This window comes from Carcharhinus amblyrhynchos, chromosome X (assembly GCF_965287045.1).
Source record: "Carcharhinus amblyrhynchos chromosome X, sCarAmb.v2.hapA, whole genome shotgun sequence".
Lineage (NCBI taxonomy): Eukaryota > Metazoa > Chordata > Chondrichthyes > Carcharhiniformes > Carcharhinidae > Carcharhinus > Carcharhinus amblyrhynchos.
Window position 1 is genome coordinate 15,704,427 of NC_137359.1, and position 14,266 is coordinate 15,718,692.

The following is a 14,266-nucleotide window of genomic DNA, read 5'->3' on the forward strand; positions in this document are numbered from 1 at the left end:
CGGGCACAGAACCAATCAGAAAGCATGAGCTGACAGTCACAAGTAAATTAAAACCTAACGACCGACAAGGCTTAATGGGGTGGGAGGGAACAGACGCAGAGAAAGAGTTTGTCTGACCATCGTTATCAATTTCGACTTGGTCACATTTATCATCTTCGGTTATTATCGGGCAGGCAAAGAGTCCTCCGGTGCGATTTGCAAACTGTTGAGATTGGGCGCGGGCCTGAGGTGCTCCCACCAGAATCCTGCAGAGAAAGAAGAGGAGAAACCATTATCAGGCTGCCACATTAACCAACTGCAGGGGCCTTGTGCCCAAACCTACTGACAGGCCGTAGCGTTATCTGCATCATTTCACCACGGAACACCACACCGTGGTCTGTGGCATGATGCTGCCACAAACCAGGGGCACCAACCTCTTTGGCATAACTTCGCCCAGTCCACTTCCGACATCAGCCAATGTACAGCTTCAACGGGACAGAAAATCAGTCCGGTGCTCCAGAGCTGACTTGGGGACTGGTCTCCAGTCATTGACTGTTGATCTTCCAGTCATGCCAAAGTCGACAGGCTTTGTACACAGTTACTGGGGAACCTGCCATGGAGGGGTAGAGGGGGGTTGACTTCAGCAGGTCTGGAATATCTCATTAACTGTTGGTGAGATCTTCCAGTCACACCAAGACTATGGGCTTTTGACACACTTGCTGGGGAACCTGCCACGGGGGGAGGGTCGACCTCAGCAGGACTGGAAAATCTCATTAACCACTGGTGAGGTCTTCCAGTCATGCCAAGTCTATGGGCTTTTGACACGCTTGCTGGGGAACCTGCCACGGGGGGAGGGTTGACCTCAGCAGGACTGGAAAAATCTCATTAACCGTTGGTGAGGTCTTCCAGTCATGCTAAAGTCTTTTTGCACAGTTGCTGGGAAAATCTGCCAGAGAGGCACAGGGATATGGGGTGGGGGGGGCAAAACTGGAAAATCTCACTGGCGGGAAGGGGGCTGGAAAATCACACCCAATGTCTCATTCTCACTGCTCCTACCCTAACAAAGAACATGCTTAAAATCGAGAACTTGTCAGGCCAGGCTCACAAGTAGGCGTACCTCTGAATCAGGCGGTTGTTGGGTCAAGTGCTACTCCAAGGACCCGAGATTGACACTCTGGTGCAGTACCGAGGGAGCACTGCACTGTCAGAGGTGCCCCCTGAGGTAAGACACCAAACCCAGGCCCTTGTCTGATGGATGCAATCGATCCTCTGGTGCTATTTCCCGAAGTGCAGTTGGAGAATTCTCCCCGCTGCCATGACAAATACTTAGCCATCGACCAAACAGGTTCTTAAAGGTAGGGGAGTCTAAAACCAGAGGGCATTGGTTTAAGGTGAGAGGGTAGACATACAAAAGGGTCCAGAGGGGCAATTCTTTCACTCAGAGGGTCTGGAATGAGTTGCCAGGGGTAGTAGTAGAGGTGGGTACAATTTTGTCTTTTAAAAAGCATTTAGACAGTTACATGGGTAAGATGGGTATAGAGGGATATGGGCCAAATGGGGGCAATTGGGACTAGCTTAGGGGTTCAAAAAAAAAAGGGCTACATGGACAAGTTGGGCCAAAGGGCCTGTTTCCATGCTGTAAACCTCGATGACTCTAGACATGACTTAACAAACAAGGAAAAGGCCTGGATGAGCTCACTGCTGTTTATGGGATCTTGCTGTGCTCAAACAGGCTGCTGCCCTTCCGGTACCAAAACAGTCACGACCTGTTAAAAGTTCTCAAAGCATGCTGGGGCGGCCTGACTTCCTGCTGCAGTGCTGGCTTCGCACTCACAAGCTCGTGCTCTGAAGAATGAGCCAGAACAGAAGCTGTGAGGGAAGTTGGTATCTTTCCCATGATCCCTCTCCGATACAGCAACTCAAAGTCATTGGATAACATTTATGAGCCCATAACCATCAAATAAAAAGACAGACAAAGAAATGTTGAGGACGATAAAAGAAAAGGCAATTGTGACTCAAACTACACGCTGTATTATTCTGGCAGGATATAGATTATTCTCCTGAAACATTTCTGTCAAGGAACAATACAAACTTACACCGCTTTTTAAAATTCATTCATGGGATGTAGGTGTCGCTGGGCAACATTTATCGCCCATCCCCGAGGGCATTTAAGTGCTTGGATTGTTTTCTCCAGAGCAGAGAAGGCAGACAGGGCACGTGATTGAGGTGTGTAAGATTATGAGCAGTAGGGTCAGGGTGAGTTGGGAGCAGCTGTTACCCTGGGTTGAGGGGTCAATCACGAAGGAGCATAGTTTGAGGGAGAGGGGCAGGAGATTTAGAGGGGGTTTGAGAGTTTTGCTTTCACTCAGAGGGAGGTGGGAATCTGGAATGCACTGCCTGGGAAGGTAGTGTAGGTTGGAAACCTTACAACCTTTAATGAAATATCAGAACATTCAAGAATACATACACACAGAGTGCAGAAGGACGCCATTCAGCCCGTCAGGCGTGTACCGACAACAATCCCACCTATCCCCGTAACCCCATGTATTTACCCTGCTAGTCCCCCGACACTAAGGGGCAATTTAACATGGCCAATCCCCCTAACCTGCACATCTTTGGACACTAAGGGACAATTTAGCATGGCCAATCCACCTAACCTATACATCTTTGGAGTGTGGGAGGAAACCGGAGCACCCGGAGGAAACCCACGCAGACATGGGGAGAAAGTGCAGACTCCACACAGAAACTGACCCAAGCTGGGAATTGAACCTGGGTCACTGATGCTGCGGGGCAGCAGTCCTAACCACTGTGCCACCCTGCTGCCCAATACAGAACAAGTGTAAGAAAATGGGATCAGTGCCCCTTTAGTGGCAGTTACTGTCAGTGCCGACTCAATGGGCCTTTTCTGCACAGGATGACTCTAAAGAGCGGTGACCATGACTGATTCTGCCTCGACATCTGTCAAACTGAGAGGGCAACCAATCAATTGGATTAAGATTACACATGTTGTGATTCCGAGAACAAAAGTCACGCATGGCAAGAGAAATTTGGAATTCTCTGCTTGGATTGGATCAGTATGTGTTTGCCTTGCTGTTGTAAACACAATTTTATGGGCAAGTGTTGTGTTTTTTCTCTCCTGGCATTTCGCAGTGAGCTATAGCACAGAGCCCTATTGTCTTGGTGGTATTTCAGGCAGTTTGCTGTCCCTCACCCGTATTAAAACTTTCTGCCTTATTTGGACAGCCTTGGGCCTCACATACTCTTGCTGCTATTTGAAGCGCATTCCTGCAGAGTTCCTTTAACATGACCAGGCCTTTGCACTCATCTGATCCTGGGCCGTATCCTACTTGAGTGGATGTCCGAATTTTCTTCATGTTATAAGTGCGATGAACCCAACCTTGCATTGCAAACGCCCAAGGGAGATCCAGACTGAACCGGTTCCCCTGGCGTAAGGCCCTTGCGCCCAGAGTGGCCTCTGACCCCATGTGTCAAAAAGCCCACCGTTGTTCTCGCAAAGCATCCTGGGAAGAAGGGCATGGCAGAGGGATGCTGGAAAAGTGCAGTGAGTCTGGCAGCATGGGTGGAGAAGGGGAATGGAGTTAGCCATACCAGTAATTGACCTTGTCTCACAGCCTGGCCAACTGAGTGACTACAACACTCAGCTCCTCTCTTCACAGATGCTGAGTATTTCCGGCATTTTCCATTTTCAGCTTTCCAACATCCACAATGTTTGGCTTTTGTGGGATAGCAGTGTGCCAGCCAACATCATGGGCATCTTGGGCAGTAGCACACTGGTTAGCACTGCTGCCTCACAGTGCCAGGGGCCCGAGTTCAATTCCGGCCTTGGATAACTGTGTGAAGTTTGCACATTCCCCCCATGTCTGCATGGGTTTCCTCTGGGTGCTCTGGTTTCCTCCCACAGTCTGAAAGACGTGCTGGTTAGTTGGATTGGCCATGCTAAATTGCCCCTTAGTGTCCAAAGATGTGTAGGTTAGGTGGTTTGGCCATGCTAAAGTGTCCCTTAGTGTTCAAAGATGTGCGCGTTAGGTGGATTGGCCATGCTAAATTGCCCCTTAGTGTCCAAAGATGTGCAGGTTAGGGTGGATTGGCCATGCTAAATTGCCCCTTCATGTCCAAAGATGTGTGCATGAGGTGGATTGGCCATGCTAAATTGTCCCTTAGTGTCTAAAGATGTGCGCGTTAGGTGGATTGGCCATGTCAAATTGCCCCTTAGTGTACGTTAGCAGGTGTCGGACTGTGGCGATGTGAGGATTTTCAGTGACGTCATTGCAGTGTTAATGTAAGCCTGCTTGTAACACTAATAAATAAACTTTAAAGTTTAAAAACGTTAATCTTCCAGTCTCTGGAAATTCACCAACTCATTGACAATGATCCAAAATTCTGGGCAGCCTTAAGAGAGTTCAGCAAACTCAAATATAGTAAGGTGTTGCCAGCACAGATTTCAGAAGCGGCCATGTCTGACTAACCTTATTCAATTCGTTCAAAATGTAACAGTAAGAATAGACCATTGCACTCTCACTAACGCACAAGGATCTGGGTTCAAGTCCCACTCCAATCCTTGAGAATAAAAGCCCAGGTTGGCACTCCAGTGTAGTGTTTGTGGTATTGTCTTGGGCAAAAATCCGAGGTCCCCAGCACTATTTTAAAGTGGTAAAATTCCGGCCCACAAGTCTGAGCCAGAAGCTGCCTCCATGCTTGCCTCGACTCACATCTCTGTCCAGTACAAGACTTGACCTCTCAACTCAGGTCATGTGCTCCTTTATATCACAGTGTGGGCAGTGCTGTACCCAGTCCCATGTTAATCCTTTCAATGCCAGACCCTTACACTACAGCGCCCACCATTCTGACGGTGACTACAATAGCAGGCCATGAATTCTGTGCACCATCTTGATGCCATTTGTGTGCCCCAGGCTAGTTTGAATCTTGCACTTCATGTTTTTGCTTGAGCACAGGGCTGTGCATTATTCCAACATTTACACTCGCTATGAACAAATGCTTTGACTCTTTACTACAACCAAGATCACTCCTTTGCCTTTTGTTGACATCCTTCCTATTTAATCTCGCCCGCCCTCTACCCTATTCCACACCATCCCTTTTGCTCTTCCTATCACAGACTTCCTACAGTGTCAAAGGAGGCCATTTGGCCCATCGAATGTGCACTGACTCTCTGACTGAGTATTCCACCGAGGCCTTATCCCCGTAAGCCCACACATTTACCCCGCTAATCCCCCTAACCTGCACACTGTGGGACACTGAGGGAGAATTTAGCATGGCCAATCCACCTAACCTGCACGTCTTTTGGACTGTGGGAGGAAACCGGAGCACCTGGAGGAAACTCCACACAGACAGTGACCTGAGGCTGGAATCGAACGCAGATCCCTGGAGCTGTGAGGCTGCAGTGCTAACCACTGTGCCATTCACCTGGACCCCTCCTCTGCCCCGCCCTCAATATATATGTAGTGAAACTCCTTAATTGGGCAGGCAATCTCAATCAGGGAGCTCGTACTCCAAGAGGCCCACCTTGCAGACCTCATGGAGGTCACTACACCTCCTTCAAGTTTGAAGAGTCATATTTTGAATGGGAACATTAACTCTGTCTCCCCTCCTTCCCCCCCCAACCCCCAACCTGACACAGATGCTGACAGACTTGTTAAGTCATTGTGTCTCTTTCTGTCTCCATTTCTGTAGTTTTGCATTAGCTACAAAGCACTGTGGGATGTCCGGAGAGTGCGAGAGGCGCGACTGAATTGCGAGTTGTTTTAACACCAGGGTCAAGGTAATAGGTCTGGATTTTCAGAAGAGGATAAATAGTGGGATTATTCTTTCTTCAATGTGGTTAGAATGCTGTCTTTTAACTAAGTAGTCAAAATGCTGAAATTTAACAGACTATTTGCTAAACTCAAAGCAGACAGTCCCTTTAAACCCTTTGCCTCAAATCGCAAACATTCTTTTCTCATCTATTTGAACTCAGAGCTCTGAGATGAAAGGCAGACTGCAGCTCAGGATAATAAAACACAAAATGAATGAATCAACAGTTCAGACATGCGATGGTCTTGATGCTCACTGATCGTGCTCAGTATGAGATCAAGATAGCGTAACAAATGTGCTCGTAACTTAGCAACCAGGAACATCCTCAAAAGCTTTCCAGAATAATAACCTGCCCCTTGCTAAAACACATTTCTTCCCAGTTACTGCGATTGCCCATCCCTAATTACCCCTCTAGAACGTGGCAATGAGCCGCCTTCTTGAACCTGCTGCAATCCATGTGGTGTAGGTACACCCACAGTGCTGTTAGGGAGAGAGTTCCAGGATTGTTATTGGACATCAGTCAGTCTGTGTGGTGTAGGTACACCCACAGTGCTGTTAGGGAGGGAGTTCCAGGATTGTTATTGGACATCAGTCAGTCTGTGTGGTGTAGGTACACCCACAGTGCTGTTAGGGAGGGAGTTCCAGGATTTTGACCCAGTGACAGTGAAGGAACGGCCGATATATTTCCAAGTCAGGATGGTGAGTGGCTTGGAGGGGAACTTGCAGGTGGTGGTGTTCCCAGGTATCTGCTGCCCTTGTCCTTCTAGATGGAAGTGGTGGTGGGTTTGGAAGGTGCTGTCTAAGGAGCCTTGGTGAGTTGCTGCAGTGCATCTTGTAGATGGTACACACGGCTGCTACTGAGCGTCAGTGGTGGAGGGAGTGAATGTTTGTGGATGGGGGGTCAATCGAGCGGGGCTGCTTTGTCCTGGATGGGGTCGAGCTTCTTGAGTGTTGTTGGAGCTGCACCCATCCAGGCAAGTGGGGAGTATTCCATCACACTCCTGACTTGTGCCTTGTAGATGGTGGACAGGAGTCAGGAGGTGAGTTACTCACTGCCTCTGACCTGCTCTTGAAGCCGCAGTATTTATGTGGCTGAGTCCAGTTCAGTTTCTGGTCAATGGTAACCCCCAGGATGTTGAGAGTGGGGTATTCAGCGATGGTAATGTTTCGTTTCCCCTTGAATACATCTCTACTGTTCACTTTATTTATTATTTATTCGTGTCACAAGTAGGCTGACATTAACAGTGCACTGAAGTTACTGTGAAAATCCCCTGGTCGCCACACTCCTGTTTGGGTACACGGAGGGAGAATTTAGCGTGACCAATGCACCCTAACCAGCACATCATTATAAAATCCTACAGTGCAGAATGAGGTTGTTTGGCCCATCAAGTCTGCACCAACTACAATCCCACCAGACCCTATCCCCATAAGCCCATGCATTTATCCTAGCTAGTCCCTCTAACACTAAGGGGCAATTTAGCATGACCAATCCACCCTAACCTGCTCATCTTTCGACTGTGGGAGGAAACCGGAGCACCTGGAGGAAACCCACACAGACACGGGGAGAACGTGCAAACTCCACACAGACAGTGACCCGAGGCTGAGATTGAACCCCAGTCCCTGTCGCTGTGAGGCAGCAGTGCCAACCACTGTGCCACCCTGCCGTTCCTTTCAAGTGCTCCCTGTGGTGGCGAGTTGCACGTTCTGACCACTGTCCGGATGAAGAAATTTCCTCTGCTGATCTAAGCCCCTCTACCCACCCTATGGCACTTGATAGCCCCTATGCCAACCTACGCCCGTTATTGGCTCAATGTCAACTGGGTTCCTCCCTGACTCACATCTTTCAAGCGTAGTGACCTCCCTATGTCTCCCGTAAGAATATACCACCTCACGTTTATTTGTGTGGAATTTCGGTTGCTAATTCTTCGCCCTGTCTGCAAGTTTTCCTGATTGTCAGTCTTGCCAAGACTTGACCATTCCCTCCCGACTTGGTGTCATCCACAAATTGAAATTCTTTATCTTAATTCATGCGCAGAGCTGTGCAATGGGCAGGAGGCCAGAATCATGCCTGCAGCACCTTTGATGGCCTCCAGACACTGAACTTTCAGCGCAGGGGGAAAGTACAAATAAGGCACTCACAGGTCTCCGTCAGTTGTTCCGGAATACAGTGGGGAAAGCAGGAACACATGCCGAAGATAAAATTAGCTTTCGACTTAGGTCAAATTTGCGCGCTTGCTCAGATTGTGCAAAGATGGATAAGGGCACAATGGCACACAGGGACAGAAGGAAACACGAGAACATGCTGATCAGGAGAGATACGCGAGAGTGGGAGAAGCATAAATACCAGCACAGACTGTTAGACCCAATGGCCCATTTCTTTAAGTGTGAATTCCGGGCAGCACGACGGCACAGTGGTTAGCACTGCTGCCTCACAGCACCAGGGACCTGGGTTTGAATCCCAGCCTCGGGTGACTGTCTGTGTGGAGGTTGCACATTCATAGAAATCATATAAACCCAACAGTTCAGAAGGGCATTCGGCCCATTGAGCTTGTACCAATAACAATCCCACACAGGCTCTATCTCCGCAAACCCATATATTTACCCTGCTGCTCCCTCTAATCTAAGCATCTCAGGGGCAATTTTAGCATAGCCAATCAACCTAACCCACACATCTTTGGACTGTGGGAAGAAACCGGAGCACCCGGAGGAAACCCACGTTCTCCCCTGCGTCTGCGCGGGTTTCCTTTAGGTGCTCAGGTGGCTATATTGCTCCTTAGTGTCCAAAGATGTGCAGGTTAGATGGATTGGCCATGCTAAATTGTCCCTTAGTGTCCAAAGATGTCCAGGTTAGGTGCTTTGGCCATGCTAAATTGTCCTTAGCGTCAGGGTGATTAGCGGGGTAAAAACGTGGGGTTATGGGAATAGGGCCTGGGAGGGATTGTGGTCAGTGCAGAATGGCTCCCTTCTGCACTGTAGGGATCCTATGCTACGAATCATCATATTTGGCCTATTTGCTCCAACAAGTTGGCCGAAAAAACTGCAGCAGAGAAACTGCAGGCATCTCTTCACTGCCTTAACGAGTCGAGATGTCACTGGAAAGTTGACGGGAAAAGAAAGATGAAATTAATGCGGAATCTTATGACTGGCGGCAGGGAGATTGTGATCTGGCTGTGATCCAAGCACCTCGGCAGGGAAAAATCAGCAGTAATTTGGGAACAAGTATGAGTTTCTGGGAAATAAGTGATTTATACACATGGCAGTGCTTAGGCCGCCACTGCAAGTACACAAGACCGTTTAGTTAAACAAATAATCATTATCGGCCTCAGTCAAACAATCAACTGATATCCTGACTTCTGCAGCCGCCTGCAGCCACTGCAAACCAAAAGCAAATCCATTCCACTTAGCCTTAAAGTACTGCAGTTAACAACACCAGTGTAATTCATTCAAGTGCTATAAATGTTTAAATATGCTGTCCTTTCTGCTTGTCCTGATCTTACTTTGCCTGGTGCCTGTCGGAGCTTGCAGACAAACTTGGCAGTCGTTTTGTACATAGCAAGATTCCATAAAACAACATTACATGTAAGAGTACTTCCCTTTCATTCGTTCAGGGGGCATGGGCGTCGCTGGCTGGCCAGCATTTATTGCCCATCCCTAATCGCCCCTTGGGAAGTTGGGGGTGAGCCGCCTTCTTGAACATCCTTGATAGGTACACCCACCATGCTGTTAGGGAGGGAGTTCCAGGATTGTTACTGGACATCAGTCAGTCCCTGTGGTGTAAGGCGGCATGGTGGCACAGTGGTCAGCACTGCTGCCTCACAGCACCCGAGATCAATTCCAGCCTCTGTGCAAACTCTGCGTGGGTTTCGTCTGGGTGCTCTCGTTTCCTCCCACACTCCGAAGATGTGCGGGTTAGGTGGATTGGCCATGCTAAATTGCCCCTTAGTGTCAGAGGGATTGGCAGGGTAAATATGTGAAGTTACGTGGATAGGGCCTTAGTGGGATTGTGCTCAGTGCAGACTCAATGGGCCAAATGGCCTCCTTCTGCACGATAGGGATTCGATGAAGTATCAAATATAGTGGGCGAGATTTTATGGCCTCGCACATCCCAAAACTCAAAAATCCCACTCGAGGTCATCAGACTTTTCTATGCTCCGTCCCTCGCCCACTCTGATTCCTGTGACAGGAGGGGCGGTAAGATTCCAGCCAGTGTATGCGCACTTCTGAAATATTTCTGCTATAAGTGAGAGGAATTTCAAGCGAGTGTGTGAAGTATTCAAATCCCAGCATTCCTCAGCAGGCAGCCTGGGCAACTCTTGCATTTTCATACCTCAGCATTCCGCACTTGGAGATTATATATCGACATACAAATTAGGAACAGGAGTAGGCCACTCGGCCCCTTGGCCCCTCGAGCCTGCCTTTTTAAAATTCATTTGTGGGACGTGTGCATCGCTGGCTGGCCAGTATTTATTGCCCATCCCTAGTTACCCCTTGAGAAGGTGGCGGTGAGCTGCCATCTTGAATCGCTGCAGTCCACAAGTGCCAGCAGGGAGGGAATTCCAGGATTTTGACCCAGTGACTGCAAAGGAACGGCTGCTATATTTCCAAGTCAGGATGGTGAGTGGCTTGGAGGGGAACTTGCGTTCGGAAGCTCCATTTACTGCAGACGGTAAGAATCCCACTGGCGTGAAGGGGCAGAGAATTCTGCCAAAACCATTGAGATCCCGAGGGGTATTGACGGTGGATGTGGAGAGGATGCTTCCTCTTGTGGGAGTATCTAGAACTAGGGGGTTAAAAATAAGGGGTCGCTCACTTAGGACAGGTATCTGGAGAATTTTTTTCTCAGAGAATGGTGAGTCCCTTCCTCAAAAGGCAGCGGGAGCAGAATCTTTGAATATTTTTAGGGCAGAGTGAGATCGATTCCTGATTAACAAGAGGGTGAAAGGTTATCGGGGGGTTGGCCAGAAACGTGGGGTTGAGGTTACTTTCACACCAGCCACGATCTTATTGAATGGGTGCAGCTCCAACAACACTCAAGAAGCTCGACACCATCCAGGACAAAGCAGCCCCGCTTGATTGGCCCCCCCATCCACAAACATTCACTCCCTCCACCACCGACGCTCAGTAGCAGCCGTGTGTACCATCTACAAGATGCACTGCAGCAACTCACCAAGGCTCCTTAGACAGCACCTTCCAAACCCACCACCACTTCCATCTAGAAGGACAAGGGCAGCAGATACCTGGGAACACCACCACCTGCAAGATCCCCTCCAAGCCACTCACCATCCTGACTTGGAAATATATCGGCCATTCCTTCACTGTCACTGGGTCAAAATCCTGGAACTCCCTCCCTAACAGCACTGTGGGTGTACCTACACCACATGGACTGACTGGTGTCCAATAACAATCCTGGAACTCCCTCCCTAACAGCACTGTGGGTGTACCTACACCACATGGACTGCAGTGATTCAAGATGGCGGCTCACCACCACCTTCTCAAGGGGCAATTATGGATGGGCACTAAGCGATGCCCACATCCCGTAAAAACGAATAAAAATGAAACACTGGCATTCACCCAAATTGAAAGGGACCTTCACTCAAGGCATTGATCAGACGGGCACTATACCAGCTCTCCAGCTGCGGGTGCTGTAATGATGCCTACTGACATATTATGTCAACAATACAAAGGGTATTTATTCAAAAGGAAAAACCGCACAGAGGCTGCCCGAGTCTTTACATGTATATAGCGAGGGGGTTAGAATATAAAAGCAGGGAGGTCTTGCTGCAACTGTACAGGGCATTGGTGAGGCCGCAGCTGGAGTACTGTGTGCAGTTTTGGTCCCCTTATTTATGAAAGGATATATTAGCTTTGGAGAGGGTGCAGAGAAGGTTCACCAGGTTGATTCCGGAGATGAGGGGGTTAGCTTATGAGGAGAGATTGAGTAGACTGGGCCTGTACTCATTAGAGTTTAGAAGGCTGAGGCGGGATCTTATAGAGACGTATAAGGATATAGATAGGCTGGTATATTGGGCAGATAAATGGCAGATGGAATTTAATCCTGATAAATGCGAGGTGATGCATTTTGGAAGAAATACTGTAGGAGGGAGTTATATGATAAAGGGTAGACCTATTAAGAGTATAGAAATGCAGAGGGACCTGGGGGTGCAAGTGCACAAGTCTTTGAAGGTGGCAGTACAGGTGGAGAAGGTTGTGAAGAAAGCTTATGGTATGTTAGCCTTTATAGGAAGGGGTATGGAGTATAAGAGCTGGAGTCTCATGTTGCAGTTGTATAGAATGTTGATTAGACCGCATTTGGAGTAATGCGTCCAGTTCTGGTCGCCTTACTACCGGAAAGACGGGGAGACCCTGGAGAGAGTGCAGAGGAGGTTTACCAGGATGCTGCCTGGTATGGAAAGACTGGGTTATGAGGAAAGATTGGGCAAATTGGGGCTGTTTTCCTTAGAAAGATGGAGAATGAGGGGAGATCTAACAGAGGTGTATAAGATTATGAAGGGTATAGATAGAGTAAACAGTGGTAAGCTTTTTCCTAGATTGGGAACAAATATTACAAGGGGCCATGGGCTTAGGGTGAGATATAATTCAAATGTTAGAGGGAGGTTTTTCACACAGAGGGTTGTGGGGGTATGGAATGCACTGCCAAGCAAGGCGGTGGAGGCAGGCACGCTGGAGTTGTTTAAGAGTTACTTAGATAGGCACGTGAGCGGGATGGAGATGGAGGGATAAAGGAGACTGTTTTAAATAAGGTTCAGGAACCTTGGGACGTTCCTGGGAATCAGTTGATTCCTATGGACCTTCCAACATATTTTCTGACTCACTTGTTTTACTTTTGAGCTTCTGGGGATTCCCTTGAATGTGTGTATAAGGATGTGCATGTTATTGATGTTTGTCTCTTTTAATCCACAGATGCTTCGGTCCGCCTTGTTGTCCAACGAGGGGCATACACATGGTGGGTCGTGCGAGGGCTGCTCTTGGATGTTTCGAGAGTAGCCTAGTGCTTCACGTCGTTAGTGTACACTTGAACTGGACCAGCTGATGGGCAACACGACGGCTCAGTGACTATCACTGTTTGCTGTGCAGACACATGGATTTGGGCCAGTATCTGTGGGAGTCTGCGCATTCTCCCCGTGCTTGCGTGGGTTTTCCCCGGGTGCTCCGGTTTCCTCCCACACCCCAAAGATGTGCTCTTAGGCTGATTGGTGTAACAAATTGTCCCTAAATTAGTCTCCCCTCAATCTGGTTTCCAATATGGAATGCCATAAGCGTAGACAAGGGCCATGGGTGGAGAGGGAACTCACAATGTTAAAATGGCGGCGTGGGCTCATTGGGCCGAAGGGCCTGTTTCCCGCTGTGTTGTTCTTTGTTCTTTGTTAGATGTCTTCCTGATGTCTTCTGCCTAAGAGAGGACTCCACCCCGCTGGAGTGATTACCCGCTCTCAGTCCCCACTGGCCTCCCCCAAGCCAGGCCTTCCCAGGTGGGCAATGCGGTCTAACTGTCTCGCTGGGTTATAAATGAACTGTGACACCGCCACACCAGTTGGGTCTTTTTTGTCCTGTCATTCCTGTCTCTACCTAACGGAGCTCCGAGTCATGTTGAGGGTGTAAAGAAAGATCAGCTTAATATTTGATTTATTATTGTCACATGTACTGGGATACAGTGAAAAGTATTGTTTCTTGTGCTATACAGACAAAGCATACCGTTCATAGAGTACATATGGGAGAAGGAAAGGAGAGGGTGCAGAATATAGTGTTACAGTTACAGATAGGGTGTAGAGAAAGATCAGCTTAATATTTGATTTGATTTATTATTGTCACATGTATTGGGATACAGTGAAAAATATTGTTTCTCGCGCACTATACAGACAAAGCATACTGTTCATACAGTACATAGGGGAGAAGGAAAGGAGAGGGTGCAGAATGTAGTGTTACAGTTACAGATAGGGTGTAGAGAAAGGTCAGCTTAATATTTGATTTGATTTATTATTGTCACATGTATTGGGATACAGTGCCAAAGAGCGGTGAGAGAAGGTCAGGCGACAGGGAGGACAGGATGTGAAGCCTTTGGAGAGCAAGCCAGACTGAGTAAATTATACTCCTCTTTGGAACGAGGTGAAGGCGACGTGCTACATTCTGGGAAGCAGTAAGCGCACACAATAAGTGGATATAATTAAAAAGCTAAAAATGACGTGTCACATCAGTAACCTTGTGCAGTAACCCTGTTTTGCAACCTATCACTCTTGAAGTGCTTTCCATATCTGTGTTTGTTTAATGCTTAATTTGATTGGAAAAATGGACCATGTCAACTCAAGGGTAAGTCTTCATCATCCCAGATCATTATAGGATGTTCTCCCCTTTGAGGGGGAGACAGATTACAAGGAAGCACCAAAGCATGACGATTTCTGGTGAGCTGCGTCCTGCATACTCTCTAATTCTATCTCTTAGT

General features: G+C 48.3%; 1 protein-coding gene across 1 annotated transcript in view; it reads right to left on the reverse strand.

The window, feature by feature from the left end:
- Positions 1-14,266, reverse strand: part of LOC145361843 (integrin alpha-7-like) — a 149,429-nt gene that overhangs the window by 81,946 nt on the left and 53,217 nt on the right. Inside the window, 1 exon segment of the mRNA XM_080217811.1 lies at positions 118-245. Within this exon segment, the coding sequence (XP_080073937.1) occupies positions 118-245 (128 nt within the window).